The 18,715-nt window shown below is 41.4% G+C and overlaps 1 protein-coding gene across 10 annotated transcripts in view; it reads right to left on the minus strand.

The window, feature by feature from the left end:
• The window catches only part of USP6NL (USP6 N-terminal like), a 200,877-nt gene extending 182,745 nt beyond the window's left edge, over nucleotides 1–18,132 (minus strand). For all 10 annotated transcript variants that reach the window (XR_013928898.1, XR_013928899.1, XR_013928900.1 and 7 more), the window contains exons 1-2: nucleotides 5,416–18,132; nucleotides 5–94 (exon numbers count right to left, since the gene is read on the minus strand). Coding sequence is in view for 1 of the 10 variants with exons in the window: in XM_080392035.1 (XP_080248161.1) it covers nucleotides 5–8 (4 nt within the window). In the remaining 9 variants the exon portion in view is untranslated. The remainder of the gene's footprint in view (nucleotides 1–4; nucleotides 95–5,415) is intronic.
• Between the last annotated feature and the right edge of the window lie 583 nt (nucleotides 18,133–18,715).

Here is an 18,715-nt window from a genome sequence, read left to right on the forward strand (position 1 = left end):
TTACTCATGACTGGAAACTTCTTTGCGTATAATCCAAGACAGGTCTTGAAGCAAGGTATCTTGTTGGAGAAGGTTTCTCAGAGGTATACATGTCCTGATGAAGATAAAAAATAAAGAAACAAGTAATTTTTTCCAACTTCAAATAACCAGAATAAATGTTTATAAACTGTCTTTCCTACTATCTTTTCATCCTCCTTGTTAGAAAAAGGAACATGAAGATGTATTTTTTATGAATGCAGAAATTTACTGCTTAAGGATATATTCTGAATTTTATCAACTCAAAAATCTGTGTTTTCTTCTAACAGTCATATTAAAACTTGTGTGCATATACTAGTTCAAAAAATATAACTGGATCCAAAAGATAAGAAATGTTCTTAAGTACAAGACTACAGTATAGATATAGTAACTGAAAATACCGTCAAAATAGTATTTTCCTTCAGCAACCTCAGCTAGCAAGAAGATGCACTACAAACATAATCTTCAAAACCCAAGAAATACAAGTAAGTTTACTAAATAAGTCTGGGTTGGCATTAGCACCCAACACTTCCTCCTCAGAAATAAAATCTGAAAAATTTGCCATTTCTAGCAACTGTAAACCATCACATCAGTCAATTCATAATCAAAATGAAAAAAAGATACCCAAGTAGGGCAGATATGGATTCACTAACAATACACCTGGCTCTCCTCAAAGCACAATACAGAGGACTAAATCTCCAACAGTGACAGCAGAGTAGGTACATTTTGGAAAACTTACTACATAATCTCTATCCTGCTGCTAAAAGCAAGTTTATATAACTCTGACAGAACAGTTAAATGAAAGTAAATACATCTCACAGCTGAGATGAAAAGAAAAAACCAAACATGTCTATTAAGCTATAAAGAGTTTTCCTCTAATACCTGCACAAATAGAATTTCTGTGAATTAAGGAATATTAGGCAATTTAGGTCCTCTCTTCAGCGCCAATTAGAACTTGCTGAACCTGACCACCTGTGCTAATCCAGCCAGATACTATCTTGTGCTGACTCGGATTTCAAGCCTCAACTCTCCTGATCTCTTAATGTTTTTTTAAAAAATGTAAATAAATACAAAAAGACAAAAGAAGAGATCAAACTTTATCTCAAGTGTGACTTCGCATAACATTTATAGAATAATAGCATGTGGCAAAGTAGTAGAGAAACTATCACAGGACTGAAGTCACATCACAAGGCGGCTCCTGTATCGATTGCTAAACCCAGTTTTTAAAAAAAATAAACAAACCAAGACCACAACAAACAACCCCCCAAAAAAAAACACCATAAAACAGCCAAACAAACAAACAAAAAAAAAACCCAAAAAAACCCCACAGACCACAAAAAAATCCAACTGCCAAAAGGAAGCCTTCAGTAATGATGCAGACTGAAAATTACAACCAGTTTCTTTTGCATTGAAAAGTAATGTAAGGAAGAGGCTTCAAAGGGGAATAAAATGGTATCATGCTGAAAAAATATGTATGCAAACATTGTAAAAAACCCACAGATGAACACAAGGCCATGAGATGGTGCCATCACTGAAGAAAACCAGTTTGAATTGCAGGTCCTGTCAATTCTCTGTGAATGGCTGCTAAATTAAATAGTTAAGCTCACACAGACTAATCAAAAAATACCGTCTGGTTAAAATGTATCATTAGAAGTGTAGTCTTATCAGCTTCCTTTTGATTCCTGATGTCAAAATTAGCAAATATAACTTCTACGACATTATTTACTGGACCAATTACAGCTATTATGTTAGGAACATACGAGTCATACAGACAGCCCTCAAACCAGGTTCAAAGCACTTTTGACCAGAGCTCCATACTACCTTTGGGCCCAAATTGTTCTTCAATCTTATGGAGAGTCAACTGGAAGACTGAAGTTTCCCATTCAACTTGATTCTCCAAAGGTATAGTCTCACCTTAGTTTTGTAAACAAGACTAACAATACTTTGCCTCAGAGACATCATGTTACATGACATTTTATTGTGTGTATGTACAGGAAAAGGCTGTTCACTAGGAAAAAACAAAACACCAGTTCTGAAAACCACTTAAGGCTAATAATAGCATAATTATGCACCATATCGTTTATAAAAATCTAGTCACGTAACACTAAGGAAACAAGTAGGGGACAATGTAGCAGCTATATACTACCTAAAAACGTGTCACAACCATGACAAGTGAATGTTTCACTACACTACGGCAACATGAACTCCAACTTCCAGCTATAAAATGTTACTCCTGTCTTGCCACACCTTTGACTAGATATTTTGCTTAGCTATTGCTAGTATCTCTTTACTAGCCAATACAGACTTCTGGTTAAATTCTGTTTTTTGTACTCTGAAATAATGCTGCATATGTGCTTCATAAAATTTCCCTTGTTCACAATGTTATCATTTTGCAGAAGACCATTTACTTGAAGTTTACTTATTTGAAAGTGCTTAACTCCCTAAAAAAGGAAAGCTTCATCTTTTATCTGTAATTTTGAGTACAGCAATAGCCAGCAGCATCGGAAAAATCAGGAAAAGTCAACACTGCCAAATATCAGAAAGTCTGCTCTTCCTGTTGCATTACAATATTGACACTTTTCTTAAGGATATGTGTTAGAAACTAAATTGTTATTGCTTAGTGCTCTCAGCCAACAACCTGATTTATTTCAGTGCTTGTAGGGTTCTCTCTTGCACAGAAACACTACCAACTATTACACAACAGAGAAAGAAAGACTATTACTTGTTAAGTGTCTTGCTGAAAGATACCATCTCGGAAAACTTTTTATTCAAAGTAGTACTTGACAGCCTTTATGCTTTCCCTTGCAATTAGCGAGGCTATAAAAAAAAACCCCACACACATACCTTTGCTCCTTCTCTTTTCCTGAAGAGCTAACCCTTGTATTCCATCCAGTATTTCCTCTACTAACACACACCTACTAGTCCCTGGTGGTTTCACCTTCAGTAATTGTGAAACTATTAGCATTTCAATTTAGATTTGAAAGAAATACCTGAAGTGAGAGAAGCTCTTTACAACTTCAAATTCAAGCACACTAATAATACATTCAACTATCTGCTTCCACACCCAGATCCAGGTCTCTTTTTTTACCCAATACTCTGTTTCAGGATAATTAATATGAGCCAGATTGCACGAGAATTGCAACATACTATAAGTCTATGCACTATGACTCTACCCAAAGAAAAAATATTTTCCTTTAAGTTGGCAATTAAAGATTCAGGTCTAGCCTGTGTGTATGTTATTGTACTACCTGTTTAACTTAGATGCCAAGGAGTTAACACAAAGAATTTATACCCCCAATTCCCAAAAACCAGAAATCACAGGAACAGCATGCAACTGCACTGTTTAAACACACACACACAGACAAAATAGCCAGAGAGCCTGCCTGGCACAAATGAGTATTTCATTGTCATTTACTTTCTTCTTTAAACCAAAATGTTATGCCCTCTCAAAGAAAACAGAGATTTCAGAAGCACATGTTTGAAAGTTTTATAGATAGCTGGCTGGCAAAACATTAAGTCTGAAATTGCTGGTTTCCATGCTGTATAATCAGAGGGCGAAAGAACAGCTGGTTAAAAGGCAGTTCTACTAAATACTTATTTTTCACTGCATCCAAGTTGAATTAACTTCAAAGTTGTATCAGTAACAAAAAAACTGAATCAAAGTTGTAATCAGTAACAACAGAAGTTAAGAAGCAAAACTAAGTTACTTAAAAGCACAGCTATTAAGAAGAACATAATAAAAATTCCTGATATAGCATCAAGCTTCTGAGTGTCCCAGCTCAGTAAAATGCCCGTCAGCGCACACGTCAAATTCACAACAAAATAAAAACTATTACTGTTTAAGAACGTACACAAAATCATTGACTGGCCTCAGAAGAGGAAATACAAGTACAAATGAAACAAGCACAATGACACACCCTCCTTTGTTCATAGCAGGAGTATTTACACTACAAAGCGTTGAAGCAAATTGCTTTTAGTTTCAGGCGCTGCTGATTGGCCGTCGTATGTAATATACACATGCCTAGCACAGTCTGAGTTTCGACTGTCACACAGCAGCTCTAGATCGTAGGGTCCAGCTACATAAACCATAGAGAACAATTATTTAATACAATTATTCTAATTGAACGGATCCTCCACAAAATGCATTTGTTGTGAACAAGGCAGATGCGCATTCGCTTCACTCCACTGCAATTCACTGAAAGCTAAAAACTAGCTACACTCCGAGCCAGCTTGCTGTGCAGCTGCCTCCTCCAAACAGAAAACAGCACAAAGAAAGTTATTCTCAAGTGTAGGCAGGCAAACGACTGGTACAGGATTTTGGAGACAGTGTTTTAAGTCACCACTTGACTCTCGTTCAGCTGGCAGTTCAATGGCTTCGGTGCTTTCCTACAGGCGGCCGTCCACACCACAGAAAGAACCCGAAACATCTGATAACCGGCCCTTTTGCTGACAGTCCCAGCAGAGACCAAGGACTCAGGGAGGGTTATGGAGACTAAAGCCTGTTGGCAGCACTGCCTGCGGGAAGCAGGCAAGGCTGTGGACCCTTCTGTACCACTCCATGACCCTCAGCCTGGCACTTTTCACCACATACCTGTAGTGTTACAAAAAGCTGAGGAGGGAGCAGGTACAGAAAGCAGGAGGGCCAGAAAGCCACATTAAAACAGGGTTCAGCCATCCAAACCCTCCCTGCTGCCGACACGGGTGCAGCCTCCCATCCAGAAAAAAAAGGGGGGCCCTCAACAAGGCCCCGAGGGGAATCCGACACACACACACACCCAGCCACGCACCCCCTCCCCAGTCTCCCCTGCCTCTGCCCCATTCTGACTGCGGAGACCAAGGCCACCACAGCCCCTCACTCTCCTGAGGGAACCGGACGACTTGGGGGGAGGGGGATCCCCCCCCACCGCCGCCACACCTTACTCAAGCCTTACAATGGGACCCAGGGGCACCTCCAGCAGGGCCTCCCTCGGGCTCCCCCAGCACACGCGGCTCAGCTGCCCCCGCACGGCACCGGCCCCCCAGAGCTCTCCACACGCTGCCGCCTTCGCCTCCCCCCGCTCCAGGAGAAATAGTAGGGACCCTCCAAACACACACACCCCTCCGCTGGAAATGGAACAGTCTGAAGCACCCCAGTACCCTTCGGGAGCCGGCTCCCGCCTCTTCCACCTCCCCAGCCCCGCGGGTGGTGCGCGCAGCCCGAGCTCCCCCCCAGGGGAGGATGGTATTGCCCGCCTCCCCTCAGCGCGCTAGGAACCGTGTCCCACGCCGCCCGCTTCAATGGGCAGGGCCGGCGCGGCATCTCCCCACACGCCCCACCCGCGCCCCGGGAATGGAAGGGTCCAGCCGGCCACCTCGTCGCGGGGGGCCGCACAGTGGCCGGCCGCCCCGGCTCGCCCTTACCTTTGCTCAGCTTCCTCCTCCTTCCGGGGCCTCCGTCCGCCTCCTCCCCAGCGGCACTGCCCTGCTTGCTGCCCCGGGACCGGCGGCCTCCAACCAGGAAGTGCCCCGGTGTGACACCAGCGGCCGGCGCTATGGAAACCGTGCCCGCCCCCGCCCCTCCCGCGCCGGCGCCGTCCCACAGGGCTGACCCGCCGCCGCCGCCATCTTGCCCTCACAACGAGGCGCGGAGGTGTCCGGCCCCGGCGTGCTCCCTGCAACCACCGGCGCCATCTTGGGCCAGTAACGAGGCCTCGCCGGCGGCGGGCGGCCCGCTGCCCGGGCGGCGCGGGGAGCCGTTCCTTGCTGAGGCCGAAGCTGCTCTGGCAGCCCAGCGAGGCTTGCGTGTTCAGCCCCAGGGCCAAGCCCTGCGCCCACCAACACCCAGCTTGGGCATCTGCACAGCCAGTCACCTGGGAGCCGCTGGTGGAACCCAGGCGTCAGCGCTGAGGCACCTGGCAGGAGCAGGCATCCTGTGGGGAAAGTTAAAAAAAAAGGTGGGGTGACAGACACAAAACAGGCCTTGTGCCACTCAGATTTGTCTTGGCCATTAGGCTGTGCTGCATGAGCTAGCAAGCCCCTCGTTCTGAAAACCCAGGTCTGCATTTTTGGTTTTCTCTGGCAAACCACCAGCACTGGAAATGGGAGGGTTGAAGTACAGCTTTACGGGTGAACTTGTCAGGCTTGTGTGTGAAAATGCATACACTGGGATAGGCAGCATGGCTCATTCCAGCTCTGGGCTTCGTGTACACATCACAAGAGGGATGACTTTGATCCCAGCCCTACCTCTTCCTTAAGCAGAGTGCTCCCACTCCCTGTGTGCAAATTACTTGTGCATACACATTCCTGTGCTTTGCATGGGGCAGTCAACCACGTTGGAAACAAGATGGGAAGGGAGGAAGCTTAGAAATGCGCCAAGCAGCTGCTTGAGACTATTAGACATCTCAAATGGCACAGCACTGTCGACCATAAGGAGTGACTTTTGTTTAAAAAGAAAACTGGTGATTAAGAGGGAATTTGGAGTAGTAATACAATATGATGTTACATTAGAAGCAAGATTAAAAAGTAGTTAAAATGTGCTACCAAAAGACATCCAATAATGATATAAAAAGAGAGCAATGTTCAGAAAATGTTTTGAGTGTTTTAAACAATCCTGTGTTTGTGTAATAATTGTATTTAAATACTTCCTATTCAAATAGTAACCAAGGAATTTAGCATAATCTACTAAAGACAAACTCTTTATAGTCGTTCCAGACAACTTGCACTATGAGTTGTAGGGCCCTCGACTTCTGATACTCGTTTTTACCAAATCTTGTAATACAAGGACATGTTGTGACAATTTGTGGAAAGCACGGCTCCATTATTCCAGGGTAGATTAAATGAGTTGAATAACGATTGACTAGTTAGCCAGAGATCAGTAAATCTTCTCCACAGATATCTCCATTTTTAATAGGCTTTCAGTCCTTGGAGTTCTCTCTCGTTTGAGATGAAAAACAGCCTGAATAGTCTTACTTCTGGAAAAAACTGGAAATATCAACCCTGGCACAGGAAATACCCATGCCAGCACATCTTACTGTCTCTGAGAATCTGGGAAATCTGCATAACCATGTATGAGCATGGTTGCATATGACATGAATATCCTGTAGGAGAAAATGGCTCAAGGCAGTAAGACGTAGCAGCTCAGATCACTTTTTGTCTAAATGTTTCCTCTCCTTGTGCAGAGGAAGCCTAACAGAAAACAGAAATTATTTATTGCTTTGCAATACATTTCAGAAAGTAATTGTGATTAACTAGACTGTCAGTATCTCATAAATCCTAAGAGGCATACTGTGGTTGGATCTGACTCCCTCCAATTTCAAGTCTTAATTGCCTTTTTAAAAATTTTAGATGGTGTTGGAATATAAAACCATACTTAACTTTCTTCCAGCTAGGGATTTGTTTCCTCCCAAAATGGCTAATTAGTTAGATAAATGTCTTCCACAGGGAGGTCTCTATGTCATCTGAACCATCTCGTCTCTATTTCATACATTCCCAAATTATATATCATACTTTTTGTTTCCCCATATGCTCATTGTTTCCTGTTGCACTACTATAACTGGGATGTGGAACAGTTCTAAAATCACAGCTTTTCAAGTGGCTGACAGTGATATCATACTTGTTTTATTGCTACTCCCACATAGAAATCCTGCAATATCATTTCTACCAACACTTCATTTTTTATTACAGCTCTTAGTCTGAGAAAGTATATGCAGTCATTGTTATTTATAATGCTTAAAGATCTCTGTGACATTGCAAGAACATAGGAGAGACATTGCCTTTGTCTCTGCTGTCTTTGCAGGAGCGTGCCCGGGGAAGCAGGCAAATCTCAGCATGGTTTTCCCGAGTCTGACCAGTGTTACGTCTACACTGCCCTCAAAACTAGTCCTTTATGTAGCCTGCCAACTGACCCCATACTGCTTGGCTTCATGCAGTTCCCAGTGGGCCAATTTATCTTCCACATCATGTAGGTAGGACCAGCCATGTGGTTTAGACGGTACAAAACTTGCCTGTGTCAGGTCCATCTGCTCTATAGACAGAAAAGCTGCAGTTTGCACGCTGAGTGTGGGCTTGGACGAGAGATATGTAAGGCATGTTTGGATTTCAGTTGGGCCTCGCATTTATGATACAACCTAGACCTTTTCATTAAATTGCATTCTGAACTGGTAATACCTGTTAACATTAGGGAACGTTCAGTGCTTACCTCAGAAGTTGACCTGGTCTGTGTTTAAGTACAGGTGTTGCAGCCACTGACAGCTCTGGCTGGAGCCATAGAAGTGAGGATGCTGAACAGCTTGCAAACTAACACTTCATCTTGTCAGGCCTGCACTTGGGTTATATACCACATCAAGATACTGAGCACTCATCATGGCCACTGACAGTATTTAGCAGCAATATTACAAAGCCAGAGTGAAAGGAACAGAGCATTAACATTCCCTTTTAAAGTATCCTGTAACACTGCAATCCTTCCTCCTGGACTTCAAAAGAATACAAGAATTCATATTGCAAAAATTTTATGAGATTTTCATCAGCAGTTTTTTCTCAATATGCTTTGCCCTGTGGTTTGATTGTTTTTTTGTGGTTGTTTGTGTTTTGTTTTGGGGTTTTTTTTTTTTTTGTAGCTATGAAGCTTACGAAACCCATTGTCTTCAATAAAACAGCATTTTAAAAAATTAAGCAGAACACAAAGCATATATGCAAAATTATATGAGCTAACTGCAACATCTCATCTTTCTGTCTTCAAGTTCTGTTTACAGTCTGCCCTTACTGTATAGATGGGCTTCCTAGCTGCAACAGTCCTGAGACTGGAGTCTTGCAATGGGACATGGAGGTGATTTTTACAAGATTCCTTCTTGAGCTTCCTTCTTCCTTCCCAGGCTTCTCAAGTCTTCAGAGTACACTTAGCTCTGCGGGGCTGTGTGCATACAGGTGCATGTCTTTTGTGTCGACTACCTCAACAAGTCATTGATAGACCTGTAATCCTTGGCAGGGCAAGGTTTCATAATGACGGCAGCTTTGAAAATCAAACCCTAGGCTTTGGATTGGCAATTGTAGATTGGAAGTCCATGAAAGTATTGGAGCATTTTGCTGTGGTGGCCTGTCCCTATGGCAGCTCATTGGGCAAAACATATAAATTCACACAAGGACACAGCTGCAGCCCTGAAGAGCTTGACTTTGACTTTACGAAATTATGCATTCTGTGAACTGAGAGGACAGCAGTTTGTAGAATTTTGTTGGTCCTAAAATAATTTTAAAAACTGTCTTTGGACTGTTCCTTTTCAAATTGTGTTTGTGCTATAGATTTGGCTTAGCTTCTGTGGTGTGTAGGATTTCAGCATATTTTCTGTGGCATATGGCATTTCCACTCCTGCTTGCAGATTGTTTTTAAGACACACGAGCTAATGCTTTTTTTCCTGTGTCGCTCAAACCATTTATGCACAGGCATGTATCCCAAGAGTGAGTGGCTCAGAGGATCCTGCAGGTATCTGAACAAATACAAGCCTGTTGATTAGTCTTAAATTCAAACAATTGCCTCTTCAGCCTCTGAGGTTTGTCACTGTTAAAACCTACTCTAATCATTACCAAGAATATCAGTCAAAATATCTGATTTGATATGAAGTGTTTATAGCACTATGGACAATAGGTGGCAGATGGCTATTCTTTCCAGTATTGTGAAGTACATTAACGTTGTATAAGATTAAATGTACTCAGCTGCAATACCACCTGCTGATTTTGCTTTTTCCCCAAAATGAAAGTCATGGGTGACTGTTTCAGGTGTTACTTTCAGTCCGCCACTTGCCTGATCATGTCATAGATATTTCCAGGAGCTTAGCATCAGCCAGTTGTGCAGAACTGATGATGTAGGCAGAGGTTTGCCTGTGCATGCATGGCAGCATCAGCAGAAGGGATATTAACAGCAGGGATGGAAGCGGGGCTCTGAGCAGGAGGGTTTGCCCTTTGCTTCGTTGTTGGCTGCTGATGCATTTTTTCTGGCTGCCTAAATGACTGTTTTCCTTTTGGTTCTGATTGTTCCCTTGCCCTCATTCCGGTCCCATTGTCTGTAGGCTCCCTTGGTTTGCTGAGGCTCATGTTTCACTGAATCGGGCCTCTCTTCCTGCTTTTGGTGCCTCCTGCCATGGGAATGAGATTTAAATGTATGCAGCACTTGCTGCCACTGCCTGATGAAAGGGGCTATTTCTGTCCTTTCTGTCAAGACATATTTTCTTCATCTCCTTCCTTTTTTACAAAATTTTCTGTCTCCTCTAGCATTTTCTTGCCCTTTTCCATTTGCCTTCTCCTGTTTTATTCCTTCCATTATTTCAATATTCTCTCATTTTTCTCTTTCTCCTTTTAAATGCTGATACAGCTTTCAGTATTCTTCTATCTATGAAAAGTGCACATAGAACAAAGTTTAATATACTCATTCAGTACAATACAACTTTCTAAAATGCCTCCTTAATACTGAGTAGCTTTTCAGTAAACTGAGAAACACCACAATACCAACAAGGTGTCACTACCTGTACATCCCATGTCATGTAACTTCCTGGAGATCCCTTTCTGTGTTGACTAGATAGATAATGCAGCATGGCTGTGCATAGAAAATGCAAAAGTTAGGAAGCCCGACTGAAGAAGGCACAAGTGGCTGTATCAAAACTGAAGCGTGCGATGAGTTTAAAACATTAAATATGGGGTGTTTTCCTGAATCTGAATTTTAGATTCTTGTTGGCTGGATTTCATCCTGCTCCCACAGCAGAAGAAGGGATTTGATGGAAGAGAGGGGAATTTTGTTTATAACCAAATCATACAGCTTTCAAATCAAGGAAAAATAGAACAGAGAACAGAGAAAGAAAAGGAACAAATAAAAGGACGGGAGATTAAGTCTTATTGGCAATGATGCACAACAAAACAAAACATTAGCTTCATTTTTTGTGTGCCTTGGTGTGGTTTTCCAGGACAGTAGTTGGAAGATACGTTATTTTAAACTCTACAGGTCTGATGTAGAGTTACAGTAAGACAAGGAACCTGGAATCTCATGACAGTATTTTATAGAGTCAGTTTTCAGAGCACAGTCACTATTAGATAAAAATTATTAACACTCACCTGTAGCCACCAGAATGTCAGAAGTAACTCAAAGTTAACAGGAACAGAATAATTTCTTGGATACCAACAAATTTTGAAACTTCAAAGGGATACATTTTCATGAAGTTACAAGCAAATGAAAACAGTACCATATAATAAAACATGTAGATGCTATATGCTGTAACTGTATCCTGCAAAAGGTGTAATTGCTTGTCTAATGCACTGCAAAAGTTAAATCTTTGTGACCTTTTCCATTTGCTGCTGAAACAACCAGACAGAGTAGTATAAATGACCAATGGAGAATAAATAATTCAGTTCATTCAGGTAAAGCTCCTTGTGGAACATCAAAATAATTTTTTCCAACAGTGTGGTATTTAGAGTGTTTTCCTGGCTCTAATTCATGTAGAATTTATATAGCACAACATGAAATGGGGGATGTGAATTGGGCTTTTAAGCACATTCTTCCTCCTCTGCCTTGAGCCATCTGTGTTCAGTCAGCCTCCTGTTCAGGGTACAGCAGCGTGAAGGTTTCCTGTGAAGCCTTAACTGCAGAAGTAGCTTGCCAGGGAAATAGGAGTCCTCTCTGTTTATCTTTGCCCTAACCAAGCCCATATGGCAACCGTAGAGTGAAACAAGCCACCTAGAGTGTGGCCAAGCTCTCTCAAGCTCTTTCACACCACTAAGCAACTGAGTTCATTTCCCAGGGTAGGGCCGTCGCACAACTGGCAGTCAGACTGCCAAAATGTGGGGACTGTGGGGTAATTCACATTCCTGGCTGATGGAAAAGATGTGCTCACAGATACTGCTGAGGCTGGTGTTTACACCAGGTCTTACTAGGAACCAGTTAACCAATTTCATCCTGTAAGGATGCCAGGGTGCCCTATAGACAGCCACCATCGTTAATAAGTGCACCTCCCACCTCTGGCAAACAAAGCCAGCTTTAGGCTGTAAAGCAGTATGAACATTTGGCAGATACCTCTGAGTGTAAACAGGCTTTATCCTGTCACAAAATTTTTATGCAAGGAAGAGCTTTCTGAAAGGTAAGGCACCAACTACCAAATAACAGGTTATTTTCCTCAAAGTTTCCTTATGATCCGATAATTTACTACCACATCTGCAGTTTTTTCTCCTTTCCTAACCTCAAAATAATAAGCAGGATTCAATCTGACCAACTTCAGATCGATCAACATCATGAAAGGTGGATTTTCTTAAATACTGGGTTGAGGGGAAAGTGAATTTGTGCAAGGACACACATACCTTGAGATATATGAGCCAATCGGCTTAAAATGTTGTTTTGCCCTGACCTGACAAGGATTGCTGTCTCTGGCAACACATAATCTCTTCTAATATACTACCAGGAAGGTGATGGCTGTTCGAAAGTGCTTCTAAATTGCAGTGTATCTTGAAGGCTGACACCTTAATAGAAACTATGCTATATCTTTGGGAACCCTGTTATGAGCAGGTTTTAATAAGGGTTTGTGTTGATTCAGGAGAGAAATGGATAAGGAAAGACTCTGAATCATCTTGTTATAGGTTTTGTGCTGAAGTTTAAAAAATGGTGTGTCGAGGATTTTAAAGTGGACGCTGCCAATGGAGATACCTATTTCACTTGATAAAGTCATGATCCTTTGTCCTGCACATCAGGATGTTTTCCTAAGAGTGTGCTGCTCTGATCCATCACTGTCAGCACGATTTAAAGTTGTGCATTTAAGACTCAAGTAAGCTTCTTTGCAAACACTCTTATGAATAGGATCAAAATGGGAAGAGATTACATGTAATCTAATTATGTTAGGTTCCATTTGAAATCCTTCAGTCTAAAAATTAAAAGAATACGACACAGCTTTACGATATGCTGTAGTTCACAGGGAAATTATGTGAGCATGTGTGAGGCAACATGTGAGAAAATACCATGCGTTGGGTATACAGCAACATTTGCTTTAAAGAATCTAAATCTGGAGACTGGAGTGGTTTGGTGAACTAAAAATAAATTATAAGAACTTTACCTGCTGTGTCATTAACGTGAAGCTAGCCTTTACTTCTTACTGTCCTGCCACAGCTTATATGAAAAAGCTGATGATCAAGAGATCTGTGTCAAAAAATCAACACCAAACATGACATCAGCAAGGTTGTGGCTGGAGCAGCACTGACACTGAAGATTAACATCTGTTCACAGGACAGACAGTAAATCTCTGTTGCTAAATGGTCTGTACATTTACACTCACTTTACATTCACTTTATGGTAAGGGCTGTGAGAACATCCATAATCACTAGAGACTGTTTTGAGTAATTCTTCATTTTCACAGTCTTTTCAAAAACACATGAGTGAATTGAATGAACTTTGGCTGTAGGATGAAGAGAGGTAGTTTCACTGAAATTGCACCACCTTAGGGGCCATACTGAATCAGACCTCAAATTATGTATTAAAAGTCTGATATTCACTTGTGTTCAAGATCTGCTTAGAGGGAAGACATAGAAAGCCCTGTAGTCTCACTCACCTCTTGCCTTAAGTGCTTCAAATGATCTGGCAAGAGGCTCAGGGACAGTATTTCCCCTCTGGGCCACCACCAACGCACCATTAAAATTAGAACTGGACAATGCTTAGTTTGTCACCTGGGTTTTGGAATGAAGGCTGTCCTTCCTAGACTTGGGTCTAGAGAACCAGCCAACTTCCCAAACTGTTCCGTGACATCACTCACTCCCTGGGATTGTAGAAAGCTCATGAAAACGTCTTGTCCAGCTACATTCCCATTTTCCTGAGTTACATCAAAAGTGGATTCAGAAAACAGGTTCCTTTCTCATTTGGAATTCCATCTACAAGCTTAAGCATTTTCTAAAAAATCCCCTTAAGAAGGAGAAGGTTGGATTTCTCTTCAGATTTTGCTTTGTTTTAGAAAATGGATGAAGCGGCAAAATTCAGACCTAGGTTTTACATTCCACTACAGGATTCACATTCTAATTCCCTGTAAGACTGCAGATCATTTGCCAAGGCTATTTCTAGCCCAGTTCCAAACATTTGGGCACATCTTGATCTCATGGTGTAATCTGGGTCTGTCTGACCATGGAACAGCAGCTAGGGAATCCTCATGTTATGTGTTCTACAATCAAAAGAAACAAATACATTTAAAACAAGTTCTGTACCAGTTGCTGGCCAGATGGTATTGTGAATTGTTATAATTCATCAGCAAAACAGAGGAAGGAAGTGTTTTAAAGCAAGATTATATTATTTTCCTTAAGTTCTTGTTATGAAATCTTCCTGAAATGAACTTTCAAAACTTGAAAACCCTTCCAGAGGGAATGAATGGAACAGGCCAAACCGGAGACTTGCTGGGGAGTAGTTAAAAACAAGGGAAAAGTATAGCATGACAGTGAAATAAAGGAAGAACCCATTAGCAAGTTTTCAGTTTGGGAAGACAAATGAAAGAAAACACCAGTAACAGAAAAAAAGTTGTCCATAAAAGCATATGGTGTTTCTGTCCTTTTAGTAATTATTGATTGGAAAACACCCAGGGTCTTCCCTCCCACTGGAGGGAAATAAGCCTGAAAGCTGAGAAAGCAGATAGGGCAAGCAGTGATATATTCACTATAGAGGGAGACGACAAGGTTTAACAAACTACTGCCAGTAAAGTGCCTTGACATCCTCAAGAAAAATGCTGAGAAAAAAATAATTTTAATTTTGCTGTAATTTAAGAAACAAATTACATTTGAAAACCATGAGAAAAAAAATGTATCTTAAATGAAAATGAACCCTGACCATTAAGTTCACTCAAATAAAACACATCCTGTTTTTGTAACTTTTTTATACAAGGTAGATTCTGGTCTGTATACACTCTTTTCACCCAAGGATTCGAGCCATATTTGATTTCTAATTAGAAGCAGGGGAGGTCGTGGAAAATACAAGGGGCTGCTACCACTTCAGTTAAGATAAAGAGTGACATTTGCATTTGGGAAAACGCAGGAAATGGAGTAAGTTCCTTGTACTGTCTCTCAAATTAGTTGGTACAAAGAGTTCAGAAATCCACCCTCACAGGGCTAACATATCCACTGTATCAGTTAATTAAATGACACACAATTTGCCACTTAAAGTACATTCCTGACTTTCCATACAGTCATAAAAATCTGTCACACAAGGTGCATCAGCCTTTTCTTGATAATTTTGTTCTGGAACATCTGCATTGAGAACAAAAAGCATAGTCAAGTTGTGTCCTGCATCAGTCACCCCAAGTCCTTCCCATGGGAAGAAGGAATCATTGGTGACCCCTGCCTTTATTGTGCGTAAAGAAATCTTTTTTCTCCTTGCCTAGACTTAGTGGAAGAGCTTGGAGAAGCCTGGTGTGTGCAGAGTATCTGAGCAAGCCATAGATTAGTGGGGTTGCAAGTGTATCTAACCACCTTTTTTGAGAGATCTTTGCTTATCTAGCACCTGCTGAACTCAGTTGTACAGCCTGTTTCATGCAAGAAGTTAGACAAGAGGATCTCCTCTCCCAGTAGCCACCCAGGGTAGGATTGATCTCACTTAACCTGAGGTGTCTGCAATGTACGTGCCTATACATAAACCAAGTGTCTAGGCTCCCATTCTGGTTGCTGGCACCTACTCAAAGGAGTTGAGGGTGTGATTCAGTTCATTATAAAACAGACACTTTTAGCTGATTGGATTAATCACACCTAAGCTCCACTGACCAGCTCTTCATTGATTATACTGGGAAATTGCTCAGTAAGTACTTGCTCAGCTTTAAATGTCTATTTTATAAATGCCTGAGACCAGGTTCTGTTTGCAGTTTGACACCTGACAATATGTGTCTTCAAGATGTGAGTTACCTGAGTTTCCTTTACAGATAATGGTGATCTGATCAACAGTCAATGAATCCTGAGCAGTGTCCAGCTAACCAGCCATAGGTGCCTCCTCTGATTGCAATGAGAGCTACAACAGCTAGCTCACATGCAAACACCTACGTGCAGATACCTAAATTTAGGTGTCTTAATCTGTCTGCTGAGTCTAACCTTTTACATTAGGTAAATGATTCTGCTTCCAGTCAGCTTTGTAGAAACACAGGTTTAAAATCCAGATTTGAATAACTTTGATGAACTAAATGGAGATAAGTAAACAGTCTGGAAAATATAATCTGAAGTGCACGGAGAACTGAATATAAACCAGTATAAGAACAAAACAGGAGTCTGCCCTGTATGTGTGGTATCTTGTCTTTAAATGCATACATACCTCCTACTCAGCTCTTCAGATGCCAGAACAGGATCTGCCTTTGTAGAAATAGAACAGGATCATTTGTCCTCTTTCCTGATTATAAGCTGATTATCTGTTTTTGAGTAGATAAAACATACTTTGTGATTGTTCATCCTTACTGAAAAGAAAATGTTTACCTTGCATTGAAATGTGCTGCCTGGTTGATACGTTCAGTCATATCAACAACAAAATCAATGTTGATACAAAAACAATCTTAATGATTCTTGGTATTTCTGTTGCAAAAGAAAATCAGGGATTTATAGGTTTTAGTGTTTTCAGGTGATGACATTGTGTGCCCATGTAGGTCCAAACACTTAGCATTTAATACAGTGTAAAAAATAACAGGTGCATAATCTATTCTTGCCAGAGATTATCTATGTAACTAAATGTTTTCAGTGCTAATTAAAGCACTCATACAATGACAATGAGTGTTAGACAAATACCTTGTAATCAGGCAGCACTCCAAAACTGCTCCTGTGTTCACACTGGATATTGCTGATAATTATCCTCTTCCCAATCATACTATCATAGAAAACCTGACTGGAAGGGACACTGAGATGGGCTCATCCACTGCATTCTCCTACCCCCAGCTGGATCAGCTCTACCTAAAGTTTCTAAGTATACCTTTTTTAAAAAAATATTAAAATAATACCTAGTTCTTTACTGTTTGTGTGTTTGTTTGTTTGTTTGTTTTCAGGGGTTGGACATTGTTTTATTTCCTTTTGGGGAACAGGAATTGTGTGGATCAAAGAAATAGGTCAAAAACCCCATGCTTTTTCGTTTATTCAGAATCCTGGACAGAATGCAGCTACAAATTTCCTGTCCGTACAAAGAAAGGAGACTGGCTTTTTTGTCCCAGTTGTCATGTGTGGACATAACTGGAAGAGGAATAGTAGGCTTGAGGATATGGAAAGGAGAATTATTCTTCATCAAAATCCTACCTCTTCCTACAAAGGGTAGAAGAGGCTTCTAATGATAATAACAGACTTGCAAAAGCCAGAAAACTAATTCTGAGCAATATAAAGGCATGCAAGTTTAATAACAGAAACAGGAAAAAGTTATCCTCTTGGATTCATGTCAGTCATTTTTCTACAAATGAGTGGAAGCTGTAGGTGTACAGCTGAGCAGGATACAGTTCACAACTGGCAACATTCCTCATACCTCATGGTGAATCTGTGAAGCTATAAAAAGGAAATGGGGATTCCTTGAGACAATTTCTAATCCCTGCTCTAGCAGATAGGAGCAGATGGAAGAAACAAACAGCTCAGTGTGTTACAGGAGAACTCCCTCAGTGGAGGACAAATTCTGAGATGGCCTGGAGCTGATGTAGTGAAGAAACAAAGGGGCATAAAAACATCTGTATTTTTATGTCACGTGATCAGTGAGGCTGTGAGCAGCCAGATCTAATTTAAAACCAGCATTAGAGTTGCTGTAATTTAGCTTGTGGATACCTAGTTTTAGTTCCTCAGCTTGAAAATCTGGGCCAATATTTTCAACACATTACTGCAAACCTCCATTCATGTACACTGTGTGTTTCACTCCTTAAATTGGATTAAAAACAAGTTCAGAAAGAGAAAAAAATAAACTATAGATGTTCTGGCTTACATCTATAATGACAGCAGTCCCCATTTCTGGGGGAACCAGGTCTCAGATGGGGAAAAAGCAAGCCATGAAGGCAGCTGCCAAAGCAGGAGTGACAACCACCCCCAGAGGCATTCTGCAGTTCTGGCTCGACTTTCACCCACATTCACTCATTTGTTGTTCCAGCCCCTGTGTTCTAAATCTCTACACTAGCTTCATCCCACTCCTGTTACTGTTACTCCAGCAATCCCTTTGGTTTTTTTTGGGGGGTATTCTCATCTTTTCTCTCTCCTTTCTCTTTCTTTTCCATTTGTGTTCTTTTAACTAGTCTTGCATCACCAAAACACTACATAACTTACATGCTTGCTATCAAATGGCAGCCTTCACTTTTATGTATACATTAAGCTGCTTTTCTCCAGCTCCGTGCTTTTCTGGAGCAAGGAGTACAGTGTCTGGGGGGGGTGGGGGGGTGGGGGAGGTGGGAGTCTTATGCTTTCTCAGCCTTAGGCACTCATGTAATAAAAATTATTTACCTTCCTAATGTCCCTGTAATTTCACTCCTATAGATTGATCCAAACCTAGACAACTGATTAATGTTAATGTGTACTGAAGAATAGTAGTTGGTCTTCTGCTATCAAAAAGCTGTGCAATTATGTACTTAGCTGCTCTGCAATTTTAGGAGCACCAGGGAGCCAAGGTGCTGTCTGAACTCCGTTTTGTACTATTGTGGCTCTGAGACTGCACAGATGTTATTAGCACTGCATATCCAAAAGCTGAAAACAAGTCTTCATGAAAGGTCAGGAATCGCCACTAGTGTCAGTCCTTGAGAAT

Source organism: Falco punctatus, assembly GCF_963210335.1.
Source record: "Falco punctatus genome assembly, chromosome: 6".
NCBI classification, from domain to species: domain Eukaryota; kingdom Metazoa; phylum Chordata; class Aves; order Falconiformes; family Falconidae; genus Falco; species Falco punctatus.